At 42.4% G+C, this 19,136-nt stretch overlaps 1 protein-coding gene across 1 annotated transcript in view; it reads left to right on the top strand.

Moving 5' to 3' along the window:
• The first annotated feature begins 319 nt into the window (after positions 1 to 319).
• Positions 320 to 19,136, top strand: part of PPM1E (protein phosphatase, Mg2+/Mn2+ dependent 1E) — a 195,136-nt gene continuing 176,319 nt past the window's right edge. The window contains exon 1 of the mRNA XM_056556873.1: positions 320 to 602. Within this exon, the coding sequence (XP_056412848.1) occupies positions 421 to 602 (182 nt within the window). The 5' untranslated portion in view covers positions 320 to 420. The remainder of the gene's footprint in view (positions 603 to 19,136) is intronic.

Genomic DNA, 19,136 nt, shown 5'->3' with positions numbered 1-19,136 from the left:
TTGCAGCATCATTATTTTCCAGGATCTATGGGGGAGATTTATTAAAACTTGTGTAGAGAAAAGTTGACCAGTTGCCTATGGCAACCAATCAGATCACTTCTTTCATTTTAAAAATTGCAAAATTGCAAAGTTGCAACTGGTCAACTTTTCCTCTACACAGGTTTTGATAAATCTCCCCTTATATCTATTCCAAAGTTTCGTACGTTCCCCCTGCTCCCCCACCACGTTGCTCTAAGGACATCACTATGACATCCAGCGGGTGACAGCTCTGCGGCCCCGCCCCCTGCGGTCACATGACCGCCCGCTGTCGTCACGCCTGCCTCTAGTAGGATGTATGAGAGCAGCGCTCAGAGCCGCCAGTGGTAGTGCTGCCGCCGCCGCTGCTTCATCCCGTATCCATCCGCCCAGGAATGAGAAGCGATGTCCGGCGCATCCAACGAGGAGAAAACCTGCCGCAGGTTCCTGGAGCTTTTTCTCGGGGAGTTCAGGGGACCCTTCGGGGAGGAGGACCCCATCCCGCTCCGTCCACTGTCTGATCACATCACTCCGGAGGAGGTGGAAGGAGAATGCCTGGACCTGTGCCTGCAGCAACTCTGCAAATAGTTAAGTGACGGATCTATCGCTATGCGCTGTGTGCACGGGGGGCAAGCGCTGGGGGTAGGTTAGCGGGGGGCAGAGGGCATCCCCTGGCGCTAGCGTGTATATATCAGTGGCTAGGAGCGGTGACATTGGCAGGATACATAGATGGTGCCAGGCATCTACCTATCACCTGAAGTGACAGATGACTGGCAATCCCATGTAAACCCTCTTACATAATGCCACTTCTAAGATCGTGCCATCCTGTCTCCAGATCGGTGTGTCACCTTGTGGAGGTTACATGCAGCCTTCCTCCTGTACACCTGTGCTGCCCACTGGCATACCATTTCACCAGCTAGGCACTAGATATCAGAGGCTTAACAGCTATTGCAGTACTACAACTCCCAGCATGGTTGGAGACCCCTGATTGATATCATATAGATCAGTATTTCCCAACCATGGTGCCTCCAGCTGTTGCAAAACTACAGCTCCCAGCATAGTTGGAGACCACTGATTGATGTCATATAGATCAGTATTTCCCAACCATGGTGCCTCCAGCTGTTGCAAAACTACAGCTCCCAGCATAGTTGGAAACCCCTGATTGATATCATATAGATCAGTATTTGCCAACCATGGTGCCTCCAGCTGTTGCAAAACTACAACTCCCAGCATGCCCAGACAGCCTTCGGCTGTCTGGTCATGCTGGGGGTTGTAGTTTTGCAACAGCTGGAGGCAAACAAACACTAATATACACACGTACTCTCTTTCTGATTCCACATTGTCTTCTATCACAAAGCAGCAGGTTATATATTTTATATATTTTGCAAATAGTTAAGTTTTTTTCAATTCACACTTTGGGATTGTTACGGTTACGTTCCATCTTTGGAAAACGTGCTAAACACTGAATTTTGAATTTGCACTTATGGCGTGATTTCTATTCAATAGTGTCAGACGACTGGGTGCCAACCGGTGTGAAAGCTGAAACGTCACCCATATTGTCACCAGTTGGAAACTTAGATTTGGTTTTCAAGATTCTAGAAAAACTAGGGGGCTTTTATGGCTGGTTAGGGTGCTATATTTTTTTTTTTTTTTTTTTAACAGGGGTGGTGGTTACTGGTCCTGATGTTAAGGTACATGTGTTATGTAACAATACGGATGTCAATGTTGAGTTATTTATGGTGTCTTTATTTTCAGACTGTTTCTATGGATAAAATAAAAATGCACATCTTGGTGTGGGTTAATGTCATCGCCATGACAGTTCGTGTTGTCACCACTTTTTTTTAAATTTATTATTATTTTTTTAAATCTGTGTCCCCTACAAGGGCCAGTCTGTCCCTTGGGCATGGTCCTGCCAGCATTGTGGTTCTTATAGGGTAGGGGAATCTGGTGTAGATCTCCACTTTTAATAAGGAAAGGTGATAGCGCCAACCTGTACAGGCCCCTTCACAACTTCAGAAGCTTTCTTTAGGCTGATGTCACACTGGCGTAATACGGCACCGTTTTTGTATTTGTATTATGGTCGCGAGTCCTAATCAGACAGCCGTCAGGCCAAGATGTGGCTGTTTTATGCCCATGTGCATCCGCCCTTAGGATGGTTTCATATGATTATTATTATAATTATTATTAAAAAAAAATATATTATAATATATATATATATATATATATATATATATATATATATATATTTATTATTTTTTTGTTTATACTGTTATTTACTATTTTTATTAATTACTTTAGTTTATTAATTAAAAATAAATAAATAAATAAATGACAGTAGTTAAATATAAACCACACTACAAACAATGCATCTTGGTTTGTGATTATTTTTTTTTTTCTTCACATTTAGTGTGTTTTTGTGTTTCTCTGGCATTTTTTTTTTTTTTTCAAAATGCAGCACACTCTCGGTATGTTTTTTATTTTTTTTATTTTTTTTTATGTATTCCCATAGCCTTCTCTATACAGCATGGAAAAATGTAAGAATAAAAATGACACAAAAATGCTGGGGACAAACATATGCTGTTTTTAACAAACTAAATAACACAATAAACTGTGCAAAATAGGCCTTTTTGGAATTAAAACAATTGATGTACAGATTACCTTTAAAAAAAAAATGATAAACAGATTTCTGTCCTAACTTGACAGTAGTCACCAGAACAATGTTAGAAAGATATGAGTGGTTTGTCCCTATGCATGTAATACCATTATCTTATAGGAATGTTGTGGTGCTGAAATGGCCAGCTGGAAAATTCTGTATTTATCCAGTAATTTCCCTCCACAATAAATGCGTACACTGCACCATCTGCCCATTAGTTACTCCTGAGAATATCACTTACACTTGTATGACTATTTCTAAAATATTGTGCTTCCACCTATACATTGCACCCACCGTTAGACATTTTCTCCGGAAAAATAGTTTCGCTATCATAGATACTAATACTGATGAAGTAAATCCTAACATATAGAAGTCAAAAAAGTTACTGGAAGCTAAAGAGTCCCTTTCCATGTAACTTTTTTTTTTTTTTTCCAAAGGCCTGTACAGTATTAACTCTGTTTTAAAAAGCCATCCTCACCTTTTGGATCTTTATGAAAAAAAAATAAAAAAAAATAATTGGCACAGAAGCCCATCACACTGCAGGAGCTTGATAATATGAAATTCCATAGACTGCAACAATAATGAAAACCGAGAGTAACAGTAACAGATTTTCCGTCTCATTAGCCACCTGGCTCCTACAGTTTTTACAGATAATAATAATATTTATTTATATAGTGCCAACAGATTCTGCAGCACTTTACAATTTTAAGAGAGATCAAGTTACTTTGTTCATATAAGTCTATGGAGAAAGTTAAGGGGGGGGGGGGGAGGAGGAAGTGTTGGCAAAGTGTTAGAAATGCAGGCAGGGACGCTGGTAGATTATTGGATTTCCCTTTTACAGTGCTCTATAATGTCCTTCATGATACTTCTTAGGGTTTGCTACAGAGAGGTAGGGAATATTCTGTTTTGTGTGTCCTGTCTGTGGAGCTAAAGCCAGGAAAGGCTGTTGGCAATAGAGTCTGCAGTGGTTGGTAGAGTGCCGATTGCACATGTGACTAAGATATGTAAGGTGAACACCTTTCCTATTGTAGGACCTTAGCTCTTTTCCAAACATTATGGTGGAGATTAATCAAAACTTGCCCAGTTGCCCATAGCAACCAATCAGATCGCTTCTTTAATTTTTCACAGGCCTTCTTAAAAATGAAAGAAGTGAGCTGATTGGTTGCTCATGGCAACTGGACAAGTTTTCCTCTGCACAGGTTTTGCTAAATATCCCCCTATGAGTGTGGCTCTTTCCCGTTAAAGGGGTACTCCACCCCTAGAGCTGTTTAGCAATCTTGGACCAAGAGGGAAGTTGCCACAGTAGAGCAGATATGATGGACATGTGGAAGTGGCCAATATGCTATTCTAACTACCAAGATATAATGGGCTACAGCCAGATCCAGTTTTTCACTTGTCTTTTGAACTAAAAGTCCTTCAGGTCATAGAACCTCCCAAACTAAATTTCTAGTTATTCTCCAGGGGTGCAGTCATAGGAGAAGTGGTGAAACAGCGATTACTCACTTATCTTCATAGATTTCCTGTCCTGCGGTGGGAGGTCTCCTCTCTAGGGGGGCTGCCATAGGTTTGTGATTACCGGTACGTAATCTCCATTTTCTGCCTGCAGTCTCTGTGAGGAGCACTGCTGCACGGTGTAACGAGAACAGAGTGGTTTATGGTAACGTGAGTTTATATAGATCTCCTCTTAGAATGCACTTTAAGTTTCAATAAGGTGCTTAAAATCCCTATGACAACTTATAATGTGAGAATCTGAAAATACAGTCAAACCACTAAGGGATAACTACCCAGAATTTCTTTGAAGGATGTTTTTTGTCTAAGAAGATTACTGAAGAGATTGCCAAACTAGTAGGTGTCTCAAAGGGGAAAACTGTCAGCAGGGTCATCTGCACTAACCTGAATATATAGGTAGGTAGTCCCTTTTTAAGCATCATGCATCAGATAATATTTGTTGTATATTAAAAATATAATATACAACAAATATTATCTGAGAGCAGGGGCATAGTAGGCACTTAAAGTGGCCCTAAACAAGAACCCTAAAAATTGCCCCATGTTATAGACGGGGGGTCACTAGATTATTAGCTGTAGCCATATTGGTGGCAGATGGGCTAATACGCAACAAATCCACATTTTTATGGTAGACAGGGCTAATGTGCAAGAAATGGCATTAGTAGAAGGTGCAGAAGCAAGGTAATAGTAGGTGAAGCAAAGACATAAGTAGGCGGTCACTTACCTTGCAAATGTAAACCGCACAACTGGCACAAGAATGGAATATAAAAGCAGAACTAGAAACACCTATTCATACAGCCAGGGACAGGTATATGCTACCACTATATAAGCACCAAAGCACTAAAGAATCTTTCTGCTTTCCTGTCATGTCTCATTTAATAAATATTTGTATCCCCCCACCCCAGATAGTCAATACTAATAAAGTTCAAAGTATTTTACCCTGTATAAAGGGTTGGTCTACCATACTATCCTAAAGAACCAGGAGTTCCAATGTGAAAACAGGCATAATAGGAAACATATTGTCTGATTTTATTTTTTTTCTTTCCTCGCATTTCCTTCTGCATATAAATGAGCACAGAGCACACCCGCTTAGCTGTTCTTTGTGATGCGAAAATAAATAAATAAATAAATGTGCTGTTACAACATTATGCAAACTCATGTCGTGAAATTGTGCTGAATCCTTTCAGATTTCTCCCATCTACTTATTTGTGTAATGGAAAGTGTTAGAATTTGAGTAAAGGCGATTACGAACCCCAATTACAAACAGAAATATGTGTGTGTGTGTGTGTGTGTGTATGTATGTATGTGTGTATATATATATATATATATATATATATATATATATATATATATATATATAATTAGCTTGTTTGTTGTGTCAGAAATAAATTCACAGTTTTTCTTGGATTTCTCTGAGTTCTGCGTCAATGAGTTCTGGACGCTGGAACCAATTACTTTTAGGAATAGTAGTGCTGCAATATATTTTTGGTTATATGTGTATGTATAATATACACTGCTCAAATAATTAAAAGGAACACTTAAACAACACAATGTAACTACAAGTCAATTACACTTCTGTGAAATCACACTGTACACTCAGGAAGCAACACTGATTGACAATCAATTTCACATGCTGTTGTGCAAATGGAACAGACAACAGGTGGAAATGTTTAGGCAATTAGCAAGACACCCCCAATAAAGGAGTGGTTCTGCAGGTGGTGACCACAGACCACTACTCAGTTCCTATTCTTCCTGGCTGATGTTTTGGTCACTTTTTAATGCTGGCGCTGCTTTCACTCTAGTAGTAGCATGAGATGGCGTCTACAACCCACACAAGTGGCTCAGGTAGGGCAGCTCATCCAGGAGGGCACATCAATGCGAGCTGTGGCAAGAAGGTTTGCTGTGTCTGTCAGCGTAGTATCCAGCGCATGGAGGCGCTACCAGGAGACAGGCCAGTACATCAGGAGACATGGAGGAGGCCGTAGTAGGGCAACAACCCAGCAGCAGGAACGCTTCCTCCGCCTTTGTGCAAGGAGGAGCACTGCCAGAGACCTACAGCAGGCCACAAATGTGCATGTGTCCACTCAAACGGTCAGAAACAGACTCCATGAGGGTGGTATGAGGGCCCGACGTCCACAGGTGGGGGTTGTGCTTACAGCCCCACACCGTGCAGGACGTTTGGCATTTGCCATAGAACACCAAGATTGACAAACTCGCCACTGGCGCCCTGTGCTCTTCACAAATGAAAGCAGGTTCACACTGAGCACATGTGACAAACATGACAGAGTCTGGAGACGCCGCGGAGAACGTTCTGCTGCCTGTAACATCCTCCAGCATCACCGGTTTGGTAGTGGGTCAGTAATGGTGTGGGGTGGCATTTCTTTGGGGAGCCGGACAGCCCTCCATGTGCTTGCCAGAGGTAGCCTGACTACCATTAGGTACCGAGGTGAGATCCTCAGACCCCTTGTGAGACCATATGCTGCTGTGGTTGGCCCTGGGTTCCTCCTAATGCAAGACAATGCTAGACCTCATGTGGCTTGAGTGTGCCAATAGTTTCTGCAAGAGGAAGGCATTGATGCTATGGACTGGCCCGCCCGTTCCCCAGACCTGAATCCGATTGAGCACATCTGGGACATCATGTCTTGCTCCATCCACCAACGCCACGTTGCACCACAGACTGTCCAGGAGTTGGCGGATGCTTTAGTCCAGGTCTGGGAGGATGTCCCTCAGGAGACCACCACCAGCTCATCAGGAGCATGCCCAGGCGTTGTAGGGAGGTCATACGGGTACGTAGAGGCCACACACACTACTGAGCCTCATTTTGACTTGTTTTAAGGAAATTACATCAAAGTTGGATCAGCCTGTAGTGTGGTTTTCCACTGTGATTTTGAGTGTGACTCAATATCTAGACCTCCATGGGTTGACAAATTTGATTTCCATTGATTATTTTTGTGTGATTTTGTTGTCAGCACATTCAACTTTGTAAAGACAAAAGTATTTCATACAATTAGTTCATTCATTCAGATCTAGGATGTGTTATCTTAGTGTTCCCTTTATTTTTTTTGAGCAGTGTATGTATGTAATATATATATTCGGCTGGATGCAGTACTAGAGCGAGCTTCCTGATATGGTCTTGGTTTACAGTTGTTTTCTGCAAATTCTCCTAATAATACCTCACCATTGTGGGATTGAAACAATTAAAATTGACCACTGTCAAGACCCAAATTTATAAGGCGACCTAGTGACATTCAACAGAGCAAGGTCTTATGGCTGGGTTCACATGGAAGAATTTCCTCTACTTCTCCATGCAGGACCATGGCACACTAGTAATTTTAGGCAGATACAAGCAGAATTTCCTTGTGGAATCAAAGCACCATTGATGTCAATGAAAGTTCCTGATGAGGATTATTTTCAGTCAGGAAATTCTGCAAGAAAATTCTGAAGTGTGAACTCAGCCTTAAGCCTAATGTTTACACAGTGGAATTTTTGTGCTTTCTCTCAGATTCTGTTCTGCCAAGCTGGCAACTGATTATTATTTTTTTTATTTATTTGCGGTTTTGTGATGAATTTCCATTGCTCAACACGCAGATTCCGGACAAAATTCATAATCCTATTGACTTCATTGGGACTCTGCAGTGAAATTCCACAAGCAGAATTGACATGTTGATTCTTTTTGCACAATCCGGAATGCACAGTTTCCGCTGCTCCCCCTACAAAAATGGAATCCAGTCCTGTTACACTGGTGCAGCAATGAGCTGTAGAATTCAGAAAACAGGATTGCTCCCAAAACTTCCAAATTACAAAAATGTACTTTTCTGATTTTATAATAAAGGCTGCTTTTAGGAGAAATATGCCATTGGGCACAGTTGTGAAAAATGGAAGCATCTATCCCCTTGGAATGTATATTCTCCTTGCTGGTTTTCATCTCTGTAGTACTGGTCCATGTTAGGTACTTTGCTGGATCCCATAATATTGTGTGTTGAGTTATGTGCCCATAACTATATACTTGAATGTGTAGTTCTTCAGCATTTTTGATTGGACAGACCTTTTCTACATTGTCTGTAAGAGCACCATAATCTTTAGAAGTCAGATTCAAATGAATGTGCCATAAATGACCACAACAAGACAATGCCCTTTAGTTGGTTGTATCATAAATGGGTACTAGACAGTTATAAAACAGTTTATATTGGCTACAAATTGATCAATTGTTTAATGTTTTGTTCCATTGACAAAAACAACGGATACCAGTTATTGTTCCCCGGGACAAGCTTTATGGCCATTATGGCCATGTAATAGTCCTGCATTTTAAGAATTGGATTCTATCCTGGTGCTTTGTGGGTGCCATGCTGTTCGTCTGGTGTGTCTAATGGGGAATCCTTTCTGCTTTACTGGCAAAGGTAAAGGTGGCCATAAAACACAATAGAATAGCTTTTTTTTTTTTTTTTTATGTCCCTGAATTCTAAAGTTCCGAATTTGCCTGGTACTATGCTTTAAAGGGGTATTCCAGGAATAAACTTTTATTAATTTTTTTTTTTTTATATCAACTGGCTCCAGAAAGTTAAACAGATTTGTAAATTGCTTCAAATAAAAAATCTTAATCCTTTCAATAATTATCAGCTGCTGAAGTTGAGTTGTTGTTTTCTGTCTGGCAACAGTGCTCTCTGCTGACATCTCTGCTTGTCTCAGGAACTGCACAGAGTAGAAGAGGTTTGCTATGGGGATTTACTTCTAAACTGGGCAGTTCCCAAGACACGTCATCAGAGAGCACTTAGACAGAAAAGAACAACTCAACTTTAGCAGCTCATAAGTACTGAAAGGATGAAGATTTTTTTTAATAGAAGTAATTTACAAATCTGTTTAACTTTCTGGAGCCAGTTGATGACTTTTTTTTTTTCCTGGATAACCCATTTATACCTTACTTTCTAGCAGTGCTTGAAATAGAAGGAATGGCCATCCTCGGCCCCAGGGCCTTTTAAAATGTATATAAACATGTATAAGTGGTTTCTTTATATGCACTTAAAATATGTGATCTCATCTTGATATTTTATATCCGCTGTGTTTGCTTCACAAACATGTCATTTTGACAGGTCTTCTAGAATAATATTGTATTGCTGTCTTTTTTTCGGACATCTTCCGCATTCCAATGCAGAATGTTAATGCTGTTTTAGTTGCTGTAGTCATTCTGTGTCTGTTATTGGAAAACGCTACAATTTGTAGCAAAGATTAAACCCAACCAAGGACCATTTCTAAGTATATCTGAACATTTTATTTACTTGTATTTTTAGTTGAACCGTGATTTGGTTACATAATCAGCATGTATGGTCACATTAATACGTAACATCTGACATTGTTTTGATCTGCTTTTCGTCAAGAAACCGGAATGTTAGAAACGCACTCTTACCACATAAATTGAGCCTATAAACCATGATGCAGCAATCAGACCAAGATACTTAAGTGTTAATGGGCCTTTAGGTGAGGTTCAGACTTTAATGCAAAATTGTGTGCCCATTGGCCCCCTCGTGATGGTGTGATTTTTATTTATACGCAGTAACTGCAGTGCAGGATGCTTCTGTTATGGAAGTGAATGGTTATGTATTCAGTTATTTTAGATCTAATAATGGTATGGATTAGGGCTGCATGATAAATCCCATTCACATCAATTTTTTTCAAATTGTGTTATGCTGATATGGCTACTGGGAAAATTTGTGATTACCTGCAGTGGCCAAAGGCTGTATAGGCATGCTGGGAGTTTTAGTTTTGCAACAGCTGGAGGCACTCTAGTTGGGAAACACTGATTTGGCATTGCCACAGATCCCGTGCTCCTCCGTTTGGTCCCAGTATCTTCTCTGTGCTCCCGACAATGAACTGGTCCAGGACCTTTCCTTCTAGTCAATCAGTGGCCACAGCGGTGTCATGTGTCAGGTCAATGATTGGCTGAGCAGGAAGGTCCTGTAAGTCCTGTAAGACACCAGACTGCATGGAGGACAGCATCTGGGGCAGACCTACGGGGGCCGGGGCTAGGTAAGCATCAGGCCTTTTCAGGTTTCCCCTGCCCCGGCACAAGATTATGGGGGGATGTGACATGGGGGTGGGGATGTAACATTAGGGGATGTTGTATGGGCTTGTGTGACATTGATGCATTGACATGAAATGGAGGTGTGGATATGAAATGGGGAGCTAGACATGAAATGGGGGATAGAAATCAAATTGGGGATGGACATGAAATGGGAAAGAATGTGAAATTGGGTAATAGAAAGGAAATGGGGGAGATTGGACATGAAATTGGGGGATTTCACAATTTGTTGAATATCGCATTTGCGAATCTAAATATTTACCTCTATAATCACAATTGCACGTTTTCCCCAAATCGTGCAGTCAAGGTATGGTATGTTAATCAGTTTTGTTATTTTCACTTAGACTTAGGTGCTAGAGCTACATTTGAGGAGAAGTGTAGCACCTTTTTCTCTCCTGGCGATGTCTTAGATATGTCTATCAGGGCCTCCGACTAGTAGAGTTCCCCTTTTGACTGTGTGAACATCCCAAAGATATAGGATATTGATACATTGTTTCCTTCAGTAAATGGGCAACCCTTATAGGGCAATGGGTGACCATCCTTACCTATGGCTGTGCAGTTTTCCAGGTAAATAGTAATTGGTTAATGCCCCCTCCTTCTACAGGTGGTAGAGAACACTTTGGAAAGTGGAAATGTAATTGATATTAATTGTGAGCTCTTGTGCAGTCGGCTCGCTGTGGGGATTGTGTAAGTTCTTCATTTTGTTATATTAATTAGATCATTGTGTTAATGATTATATTATTTGAAGAGTGAATATAGGAATCTAAGCCGAATAATGTCTTATAATTATCACTTCGTACAGGTGAAGACTGCACTTTAAAGAGTACCTCTCATGTTCTTGTTAAATTTTATTATCCTCCCAGTTCACTGCCCCCATCATAATAAACCACCCCCTGCCCTTACTTTTATTATTTGTTAGTTTTCTACCTTGATGTTGCTCTGTATTTTCTGCTCAGTCTCAGTCAGATTCACAGACTGGGAAGGGGCGTTCCCCAGCAGGTGTGACGACATCTGAAGCCATACAGGGGAGAACTTCCTCCTCCCTCACTCTGCTATCCAAGCCCAGAGCAGTTCAGTGTGAGATGAGCTACGATTGGATAAGTCTGCACACACACTCCTCAGCACTCCAGACAGCATTTCCTGATTTTGGACTTCTACCAGGCCAGCAGGAGTCCAAAGTCTGTGCAAGAGATGGGAGGGAGGGGGGGGGCAGAGAGAATGTGCTCTGGACAAGTAGGGAGACACCTAGTGTACTTTCAAACAAAGTACATTAGAAAGATTTTTGTATTTACCATAAGGAGTACAATAGCAAAAATTAGTTTTAATGACAGTGCCCAATTTAAGAATCATTCATTTATGGTCTGAGATCTCAAGGAAGCATGCAATTTATTGTGTTTCATTTGCACCTACCACCCTGCTCATATTGCCTCTAGTTATGTTTATAGATTGTCTTGGTGATCTCACGGATGTCCTGAACTAGCTCTGCACATTCCTTGCGTGTTCTGAGGCTGTCATAGAGCATTCATGCATGTTCTGAGAATCCCCTGGAGTCTGTGTCCTGTGTTTTCAGCTTCACCTCCTGTCTTGTTGTGGGGGAGTTCATGCTTGTGCTTTGAACTGTCCATGTATTATATTCTATGTTTGTACAAAGATGTGATCAAATAAAATTTTGCCTCTTTATTTCCTGTACAGCGAGCCTTGTTATCCCACACTCGATGGGTTAAAATTTGCCCGGCAACTGGAAGATTATATAGTGTTTGCTGTGAGTTCTGTTAGAAAATGTTTCCTTTTTTAAAAATGTTCTCACTTGCAGAATGTTTCCGCTGCAGCTACTCCTAATGTTTGACATTTATTGGCCACTGGTTGTAAATTATTGATTCACTGTTCAGTTATATCCATAACTTATATACACTGCTCCAAAAAGGGAACACTGATAACATATCCTAGATCTGAATGAATGAACTAATCGTAAGAAATACTTTCATCTTTACATAGTTGAATCACACAAAAATTATGAATGGAAATCAAATTTATCAACCCATGGAGGTCTGGATATGGAGTCACACTCAAAATCAAAGTGGAAAAGCACACTACAGACTGTTCCAACTTTGATGTAATTTCCTTAAAACAAGTCAAAATGAGGCTCAGTAGTGTGTGCGTGCCCATATGACCTCCCTAAAACACCTGGGCATTCTCCTGATGAGGTGGCGGATGGTCTCCTGAGGGATGTCCTCTGAGACCTGGACTAAAGCATCCACCAACTCCTGGACAGTCTGTGGTGCAACGTGGCGTTGGTGGATGGAGCGAGACACGATGTCCCAGATGTGATAAATCGGATTCAGGTCTGTGAAACGGGCGGGCCAGTCCATAGCACCAATGCCTTCCTTTTGCAGGAACTGCTGACACACTCCAGCCACCTGAGGTCTAACACTAGCATTGTCTTGCATTAGGAGGAACCCAGGGCCAACCGCACCAGCATATGGTCTCACAAGGGGTCTGAGCATCTCATCTCTGTACCTAATGGTAGTCAGGCCACCTCTGGCAAGCACATGGAGGGCTGTGCGGCCCCCCCAAAGAAATGCCACCCCACACCATTACTGACCCACCGCCAAACCGGTCATGCTGGAGGATGTTGCAGGCAGCAGAACGTTCTCCATGGCGTCTCCAGACTGTCACATGTGCTCAGTGTGAACCTGCTTTCATCTGTGAAGAGCACAGGGTACCAGTAGTGATTTTGCCAATCTTGGTGTTTTCTGGCAAATGCCAAATGTCCTGCATGGTGTTGGGCTGTAAGCACAACCCCTACCTGTGGATGTTGGGCCCTCATGGAGACTGTTTCTGACTGTTTGAGTGGACACATGCACATTTGTGGCCTGCTGGAGGTCATTTGTCAGGGCTCTGGAAATGCTCCTCCAGCTTCTCCTTGCGCAAAGGCAGAGGGAGTGGTCCTGTTGCTGGGTTGTTGCCCTACTACAGCCTCCTCCATGTCTCCCAATGTACTGGCCTGTCTCCTTGTAGCGCCTTCATGCTCTGGACACTACGCTGACTGACACAGCAAACCTTCTTGCCACAGCTCGCATTGATGTGCCATCCTGGATGAGCTGCACTACCTGAGCCACTTGTGTGGGTTGTAGACTCCGTCTCATGCTACCACTAGAGTGAATGCACCGCCAGCATTAAAAAGTGACCAAAACATCAGCCAGGAAGCATAGGAACTGAGAAGTGGTCTGTGCTCACCACATGCAGAACCACTCCTTTATTAGGGGTGTATTGCTAATTGCCTATAATTTCCACCTGTTGTCTGTTCCATTTGCACAACAGCATGTGAAATTGATTGTCAATCAGTGTTGCTTCCTGAGTGGACTGTGTGATTTCACAGAAGTGGGATTGACTTGGAGTTACATTGTGTTGTTTAAGTGTTCCCTTAATTTTTTTGAGCAGTGTATAACACATAACAATCTCATTCTGTTTTAGCTGGTAATCCATATGTATGCACTCCACCAGTTGTGAACAACAGCATGGACATAGACTTGTCACCCACTGGCCCCCTATTCTACCATGCTTACATCTGACAAGATGTCTTCAGGCCTCTCCTTGTAACTAAATCGATAATAGATCCCAACCAGTCCTTTATGGATTTCACCCTCTTGATAGCAAAAATTGTTCTTGCTGTCAAAAACATACACGTGCTGTTAGAAATGGTGTCTCCTATTTATTTATTTTTTTAACAAGTAGTGTATTGTAAGTACCTGACATTGATTTAGATTTGAGCAAGGTCTGAAAAGTAATACAGATACAGTTAGAATATTTCGGACAAGGGTAAACGTGGCATAAACCTGTAAATTATTAGTTTTCTAGACTTTTCGATGTTTGCCACAAACGTAGCTTTAGTGTAGTCTGAAGGAAATACATAGCTGAGTATAGGTGAGAATTAATCTTTGAAGCATTGTAAAGAGATTTGTTTCATATTCCTCAGGATGACTACAAGATCACTGTGAGATCCCTTGTGTATGCTTTTGTTTTTTTACATAGAAAAGTCAGTCGGCATTTTCTTGTTGAGACACTGGGTATGGCCCAGTCTCCCCTTGTACATGGTGGCCATATACAGCATGGATTAACAATATGATTGATTCTTTGGCATATGATTGATTCTTGTGTACAGAGTAAGCGAAGATGTACACAAGATGATGAGGGTGCTGCAGGAGGGATTGCAGGGGTCCCCAGTGGCCGGATCCCTGTGAATCAAACATCTTATCCCTTATCCTTTTGGATAGGGGATAAGATGTCTAGGGGTGAAGTACCCCTTTTAAGCAATTGTTTTTCTTTTTCAATCTTAGAGTTGTGAGATTTGCATACATTAGACTTTGAATTGACTTTTAAATCTTTTTTTAAATTCTCTCTAAAAAATTAAAATTCATTATGACAAGAAAAAAACAAGAATTTACTCATATTTTATCCAGATTGGTTAATCCCATTGTTAATATTTATTCATTTATTGGGTATTACCATTTAATGATTTATTGTTTGATATGGCACCGATGTGATGTTAAACTGAGAAGGATTAAAGAGGTAAAATGCTAAAGGAGGCTTGAAAGAGATTTGAAACCTGTGAAATCGTTCCCAAGGCCTTTCTGTAGTGACCTTCAAGGTGTCTGGCGTTTTCCACACATACGTTAAACTAATGCTGCAAATCAAGTGAAATTGCCCATAATTGTGGCCAAGCTTTCTGTAGCAAGGACACAGGCCCACAAGGGAACCGTGCTCAGATATTATAGCAACAAAAGTCATTTTTCTGTGCTCTAAAAGGAGATCTCGCCATCAGTATATTATGGTTATTTTTATCTTCCCCTGGATCAATTGTACACTTAACCAGAATCAAACTGAAGCCTGAGGTTCTAAAACAAAGTTTATGCAAGGAGACCCAATCTGTGCTATTAGCTCTAAGCTGAACATCAATACACATTCCTGTGTTGTCAAGAGACTGTAGCATGGGATTTGATACCAATGTTTTAGTTTTCCGTAGATGTTAAGAACTATGGTTTGGAGATCTTTAATGCTGTTTGTAGGCACGTCACTAGGTATTCAGATCTGGGGACTGGATAAAAGATTACTGCCCTGACCCTCACTCAGCAGGGAGAAAGAGTACTCTGGCCTTACCACTGTGGGCTGTGGTGCTTCATGACACCAGGAAGGGGGAATGCATTTTAATTAACGAGGTACTCTGCCAGGATGCAGATAGCAGGGGGTTCCAGCACCTGGCCACCCTTTGGATAGGGGATGAGATGTCTAGGGATGGAGTACCCCTTTTAAATTGGTGCTATCAATGAGCGCCTCTCTACTCAGACTGAGGAAGTACTCATAAACCACTTAGCATCTCTATCAATCTGAACAAGAAGAAAGTGCTCACTGGTCAGGGAGCTGTGTGACAACCTGGCTTAATGGGGGGACACTGGGTGAATCCTGCAGCTCTCGGCTTCCCTCTGCAGTGTTCCTCTTTTGTGTGTAGTACCATACAGGTATGCAGGTAGTTATAGGTTAACTGCTTCTAACTTTACTAGTAGCTTCTGCCACTGTTTCTTATACTGGCAGCTCAGCAGTTGGGACTCAGAGGAGGGTGAGGGGTGTGCAGAGAGTACAGGGCTGGGATTATAGCACTGATGAAAAACTAACAGGTTTACACAGTGCCATAATCAGATATAACAATTGCAGAAACTACAATGACCAGGAGTAAGGAGCATGGAGGGGGAAGGAGAGTTAACCAGTTACTGTCCTCCACCCCCCCCCCCCCCCCCATTGCCACATAGCCTTCTCCACAGCAAATATAGACATTCTACAGTCTAATGCCTAGCTCTTAAAGGGTACCTCTCATCAAATAAACGTTTGATATATTTTAGATTAATGAATGTTGAATAACTTTCCAATAGCATGTTAATGAAAAATATGCTTCTTTCTATTGTATTTTTCCCGATCAGTCCTGTCAGCAAGCATTTCTGACTCATGCTGGAGTCCTAAACACTCAGAGCTGCCAGCCTGCTTTGTTCACAGCCAAACAGGCTGTGAACAAAGCAGGCTGGCAGCTCTGAGTGTTCTCCTTTGTGAACAAAGCAGACTGGCAGCTCGTAGTGTTTAGGACTCCAGCATGAGTCTGAAATGCTTGCTGCCAGGACTGGTAGGGAGACCCCTAGTGGTTATTTCTTTAAAGTGGAAAATTAAATAGAAAGAAGCATATTTTTTAATAACATGCAACTGTAAAGTTATTCTGCATACATTAATCTATAATATATCAAAAGTTTTTTTTGATGAGAGGTACCCTTTAAAAACCTTTTAGGCATCATTATTTAGGAAATTCATACAGATTGGCTTCTTCCACAGTCAGCTCCACCTTCTTTTTGCTTTTGCACCAAACCATTCCCTGTGATCACTATCTCTAGGTTGGGACATTTCTAGGAGCTGACGGTCTTCTCAGTTCCCCTAGCAGCTAACACTAAGCAAATATATCAAGTGAGATGCTTTTCAGCCACATATTCAACAGCCATGAATTCTGCTTTCCTATCCAAGGCCACTGTCATATATTGCTTACTGGTCACCTAGCAACACAGTAGAAACACGACTGTGTACAATGTGCAAGCGTAAATAAACTTTCCGGAAACAAAGAATAGGCATGTCATTGTTCCAACATCTAATCTTGCGTTGTTTTTTTTGTTTTTTTTTGCTGCCCCCCCCCAAGCAATGAAGTATAAAATAAGACCTCACTGGGTGAGGGATGCTAAAAATAGGGCGACTCCTAGTAAAAGGTGGATCGCATCCCAATTTTACAGCCTGTGAGATTACAAGGTTAAAAAATTAGGAATGTTGGGAATTTACAGTTTCATTTTATTATTTTTAGGGGGTGGAAAGGGGGTTTAACTCCTTTTTTTTTTTTTTTTTTTTTTCTGGGTTTTATTAGTAATCAGTATAGCTGGCAGGCTGGGATATAACTACCAATATAATACAATTGTAACAAACATTGTAGTTTTTCTTAGTGCATCCTGTTACACATACCTTGAACAGTTTGTGTTCAGATCTCTGGAAAGAAAAATCCACCCCGCTACAATGTAAGGCCCCTTTCACATTATAAAGTTTCTCAGTTAAAAGATCCGTTAGAAAATCTTTAAAAACTGATGTTATTAACTGATGTAACAACGGATAAACAATTATCCATTTCAGTAACGGAACTTTGAACCCTTATTCATTGTTAATTCATAGAGAGCAGAATACTTAACAGCTCACCCAGTTGTAGGCGCACGGACTATCTTACTCATTGTCTATAAAATATATATATATATAATTAAAACACAGGAAAAGAAAAACAAGAGCCCTTTAGTTCAAAGAGGAAAGAAGGAGGAAATATCACTAAAAATATTGCTATCATACTGTTACTGACCAAATCATGCATACTGAGACGAATATTACCAATAATACCAGTATACAATGAGGAATATTACCATCATAATGTTGCTCACCAAATCCTGTATTTTAAGACCAATGTTACCAATAATACCAGTATTAAAGTGAGAATAATACTGCCACATCATGACCATCACATAGTGATTTGAAATAAAACTACTGAACATAGACCCATACAAAGCCTCCCTGTGATTTACAAGATGCTATCTACAGGGGGGGTCCTGCTATCTACAGGGGGGGGGAGGTCCTGCTATCTACAGGGGGTGGAGGTCCTGCTATCTACCGGGGGGGGGTGGAGGTCCTGCTATCTACCGGGGGGGGGGTGGAGGTCCTGCTATCTACCGGGGGGGGGGGGAGGTCCTGCTATCTACCGGGGGGGGGGGAGGTCCTGCTATCTACCGGGGGGGGGGGAGGTCCTGCTATCTACCGGGGGGGGGGGGGGGAGGTCCTGCTATCTACCGGGGGGGGGGGGGGAGGTCCTGCTATCTACCGGGGGGGGGGGGGGAGGTCCTGCTATCTACCGGAGGGGGGGGGGAGGTCCTGCTATCTACCGGGGGGGGGAGGTCCTGCTATCTACCGGGGGGGGGGGTCCTGCTATCTACCGGGGGGGGGGGGGGTCCTGCTATCTACCGGGGGGGGAGGTCCCGCTATCTACCGGGGGGGGGGAGGTCCCGCTATCTACCGGGGGGGGGGGGAGGTCCCGCTATCTACAAGGGGGGAGGTCCCGCTATCTACAAGGGGGGAGGTCCCGCTATCTACAAGGGGGGGGTCCCGCTATCTACAAGGGGGGGGTCCCGCTATCTACAAGGGTGGGGGGTCCCGCTATCTACAAGGGTGGGGGGCCCGCTATCTACAAGGGGTCCCGCTGGCTACAAGAGGGGGGGGGGGGGGCCCGCAATCTACGAGTGGGGGGGTCCCGCAATCTACAAGGGGGGGGTGTTTCCCGTAATTGCTGGAATAAATAGATAGATATGAGAAAGAGATCGAAAATAGATAGATATGAGATAGATCGATAGATGCTTTAGGCTATGTGGGCATGCTGTGAGGTGTAGTTTTGCAACAGCTGGAGGCACCCTGGTTGAGAAACAATAAGATGGAGGTAAATAGACACTAGCTCATTGTTTCTTAACCAGAGTGCCTCAGCTATTGCATAAGAGAGTGTCTATTTACCTCCTACTAATCCCAACCTGCACCCTCCCCAGAGAGTTACTTAACTTTGATGGATGGGAACCAGCTGCAGGCATTGAAAGTCTTCCTCTTCTCAGATGGGAGCTGGTGGCAAGGTCTGTGGCGGAGCACGAAACACAAACCATGTGCCTCTGCTTCACCAATAGTGTTGTCCTGGCTGTACTGGCTGTACCTCCCTGATGGCGGCCCTGCGGGCCCAGACCACGACAATCCCATCATCATGCTTGATTGTAGACAAGACACACTTGACTTTGG

The sequence above is a fragment of the Hyla sarda genome, chromosome 2 (genome assembly GCF_029499605.1).
Source record: "Hyla sarda isolate aHylSar1 chromosome 2, aHylSar1.hap1, whole genome shotgun sequence".
Taxonomy (NCBI): Eukaryota; Metazoa; Chordata; class Amphibia; order Anura; family Hylidae; genus Hyla; species Hyla sarda.
This window is presented reverse-complemented; position numbering and strand designations above follow the sequence as displayed.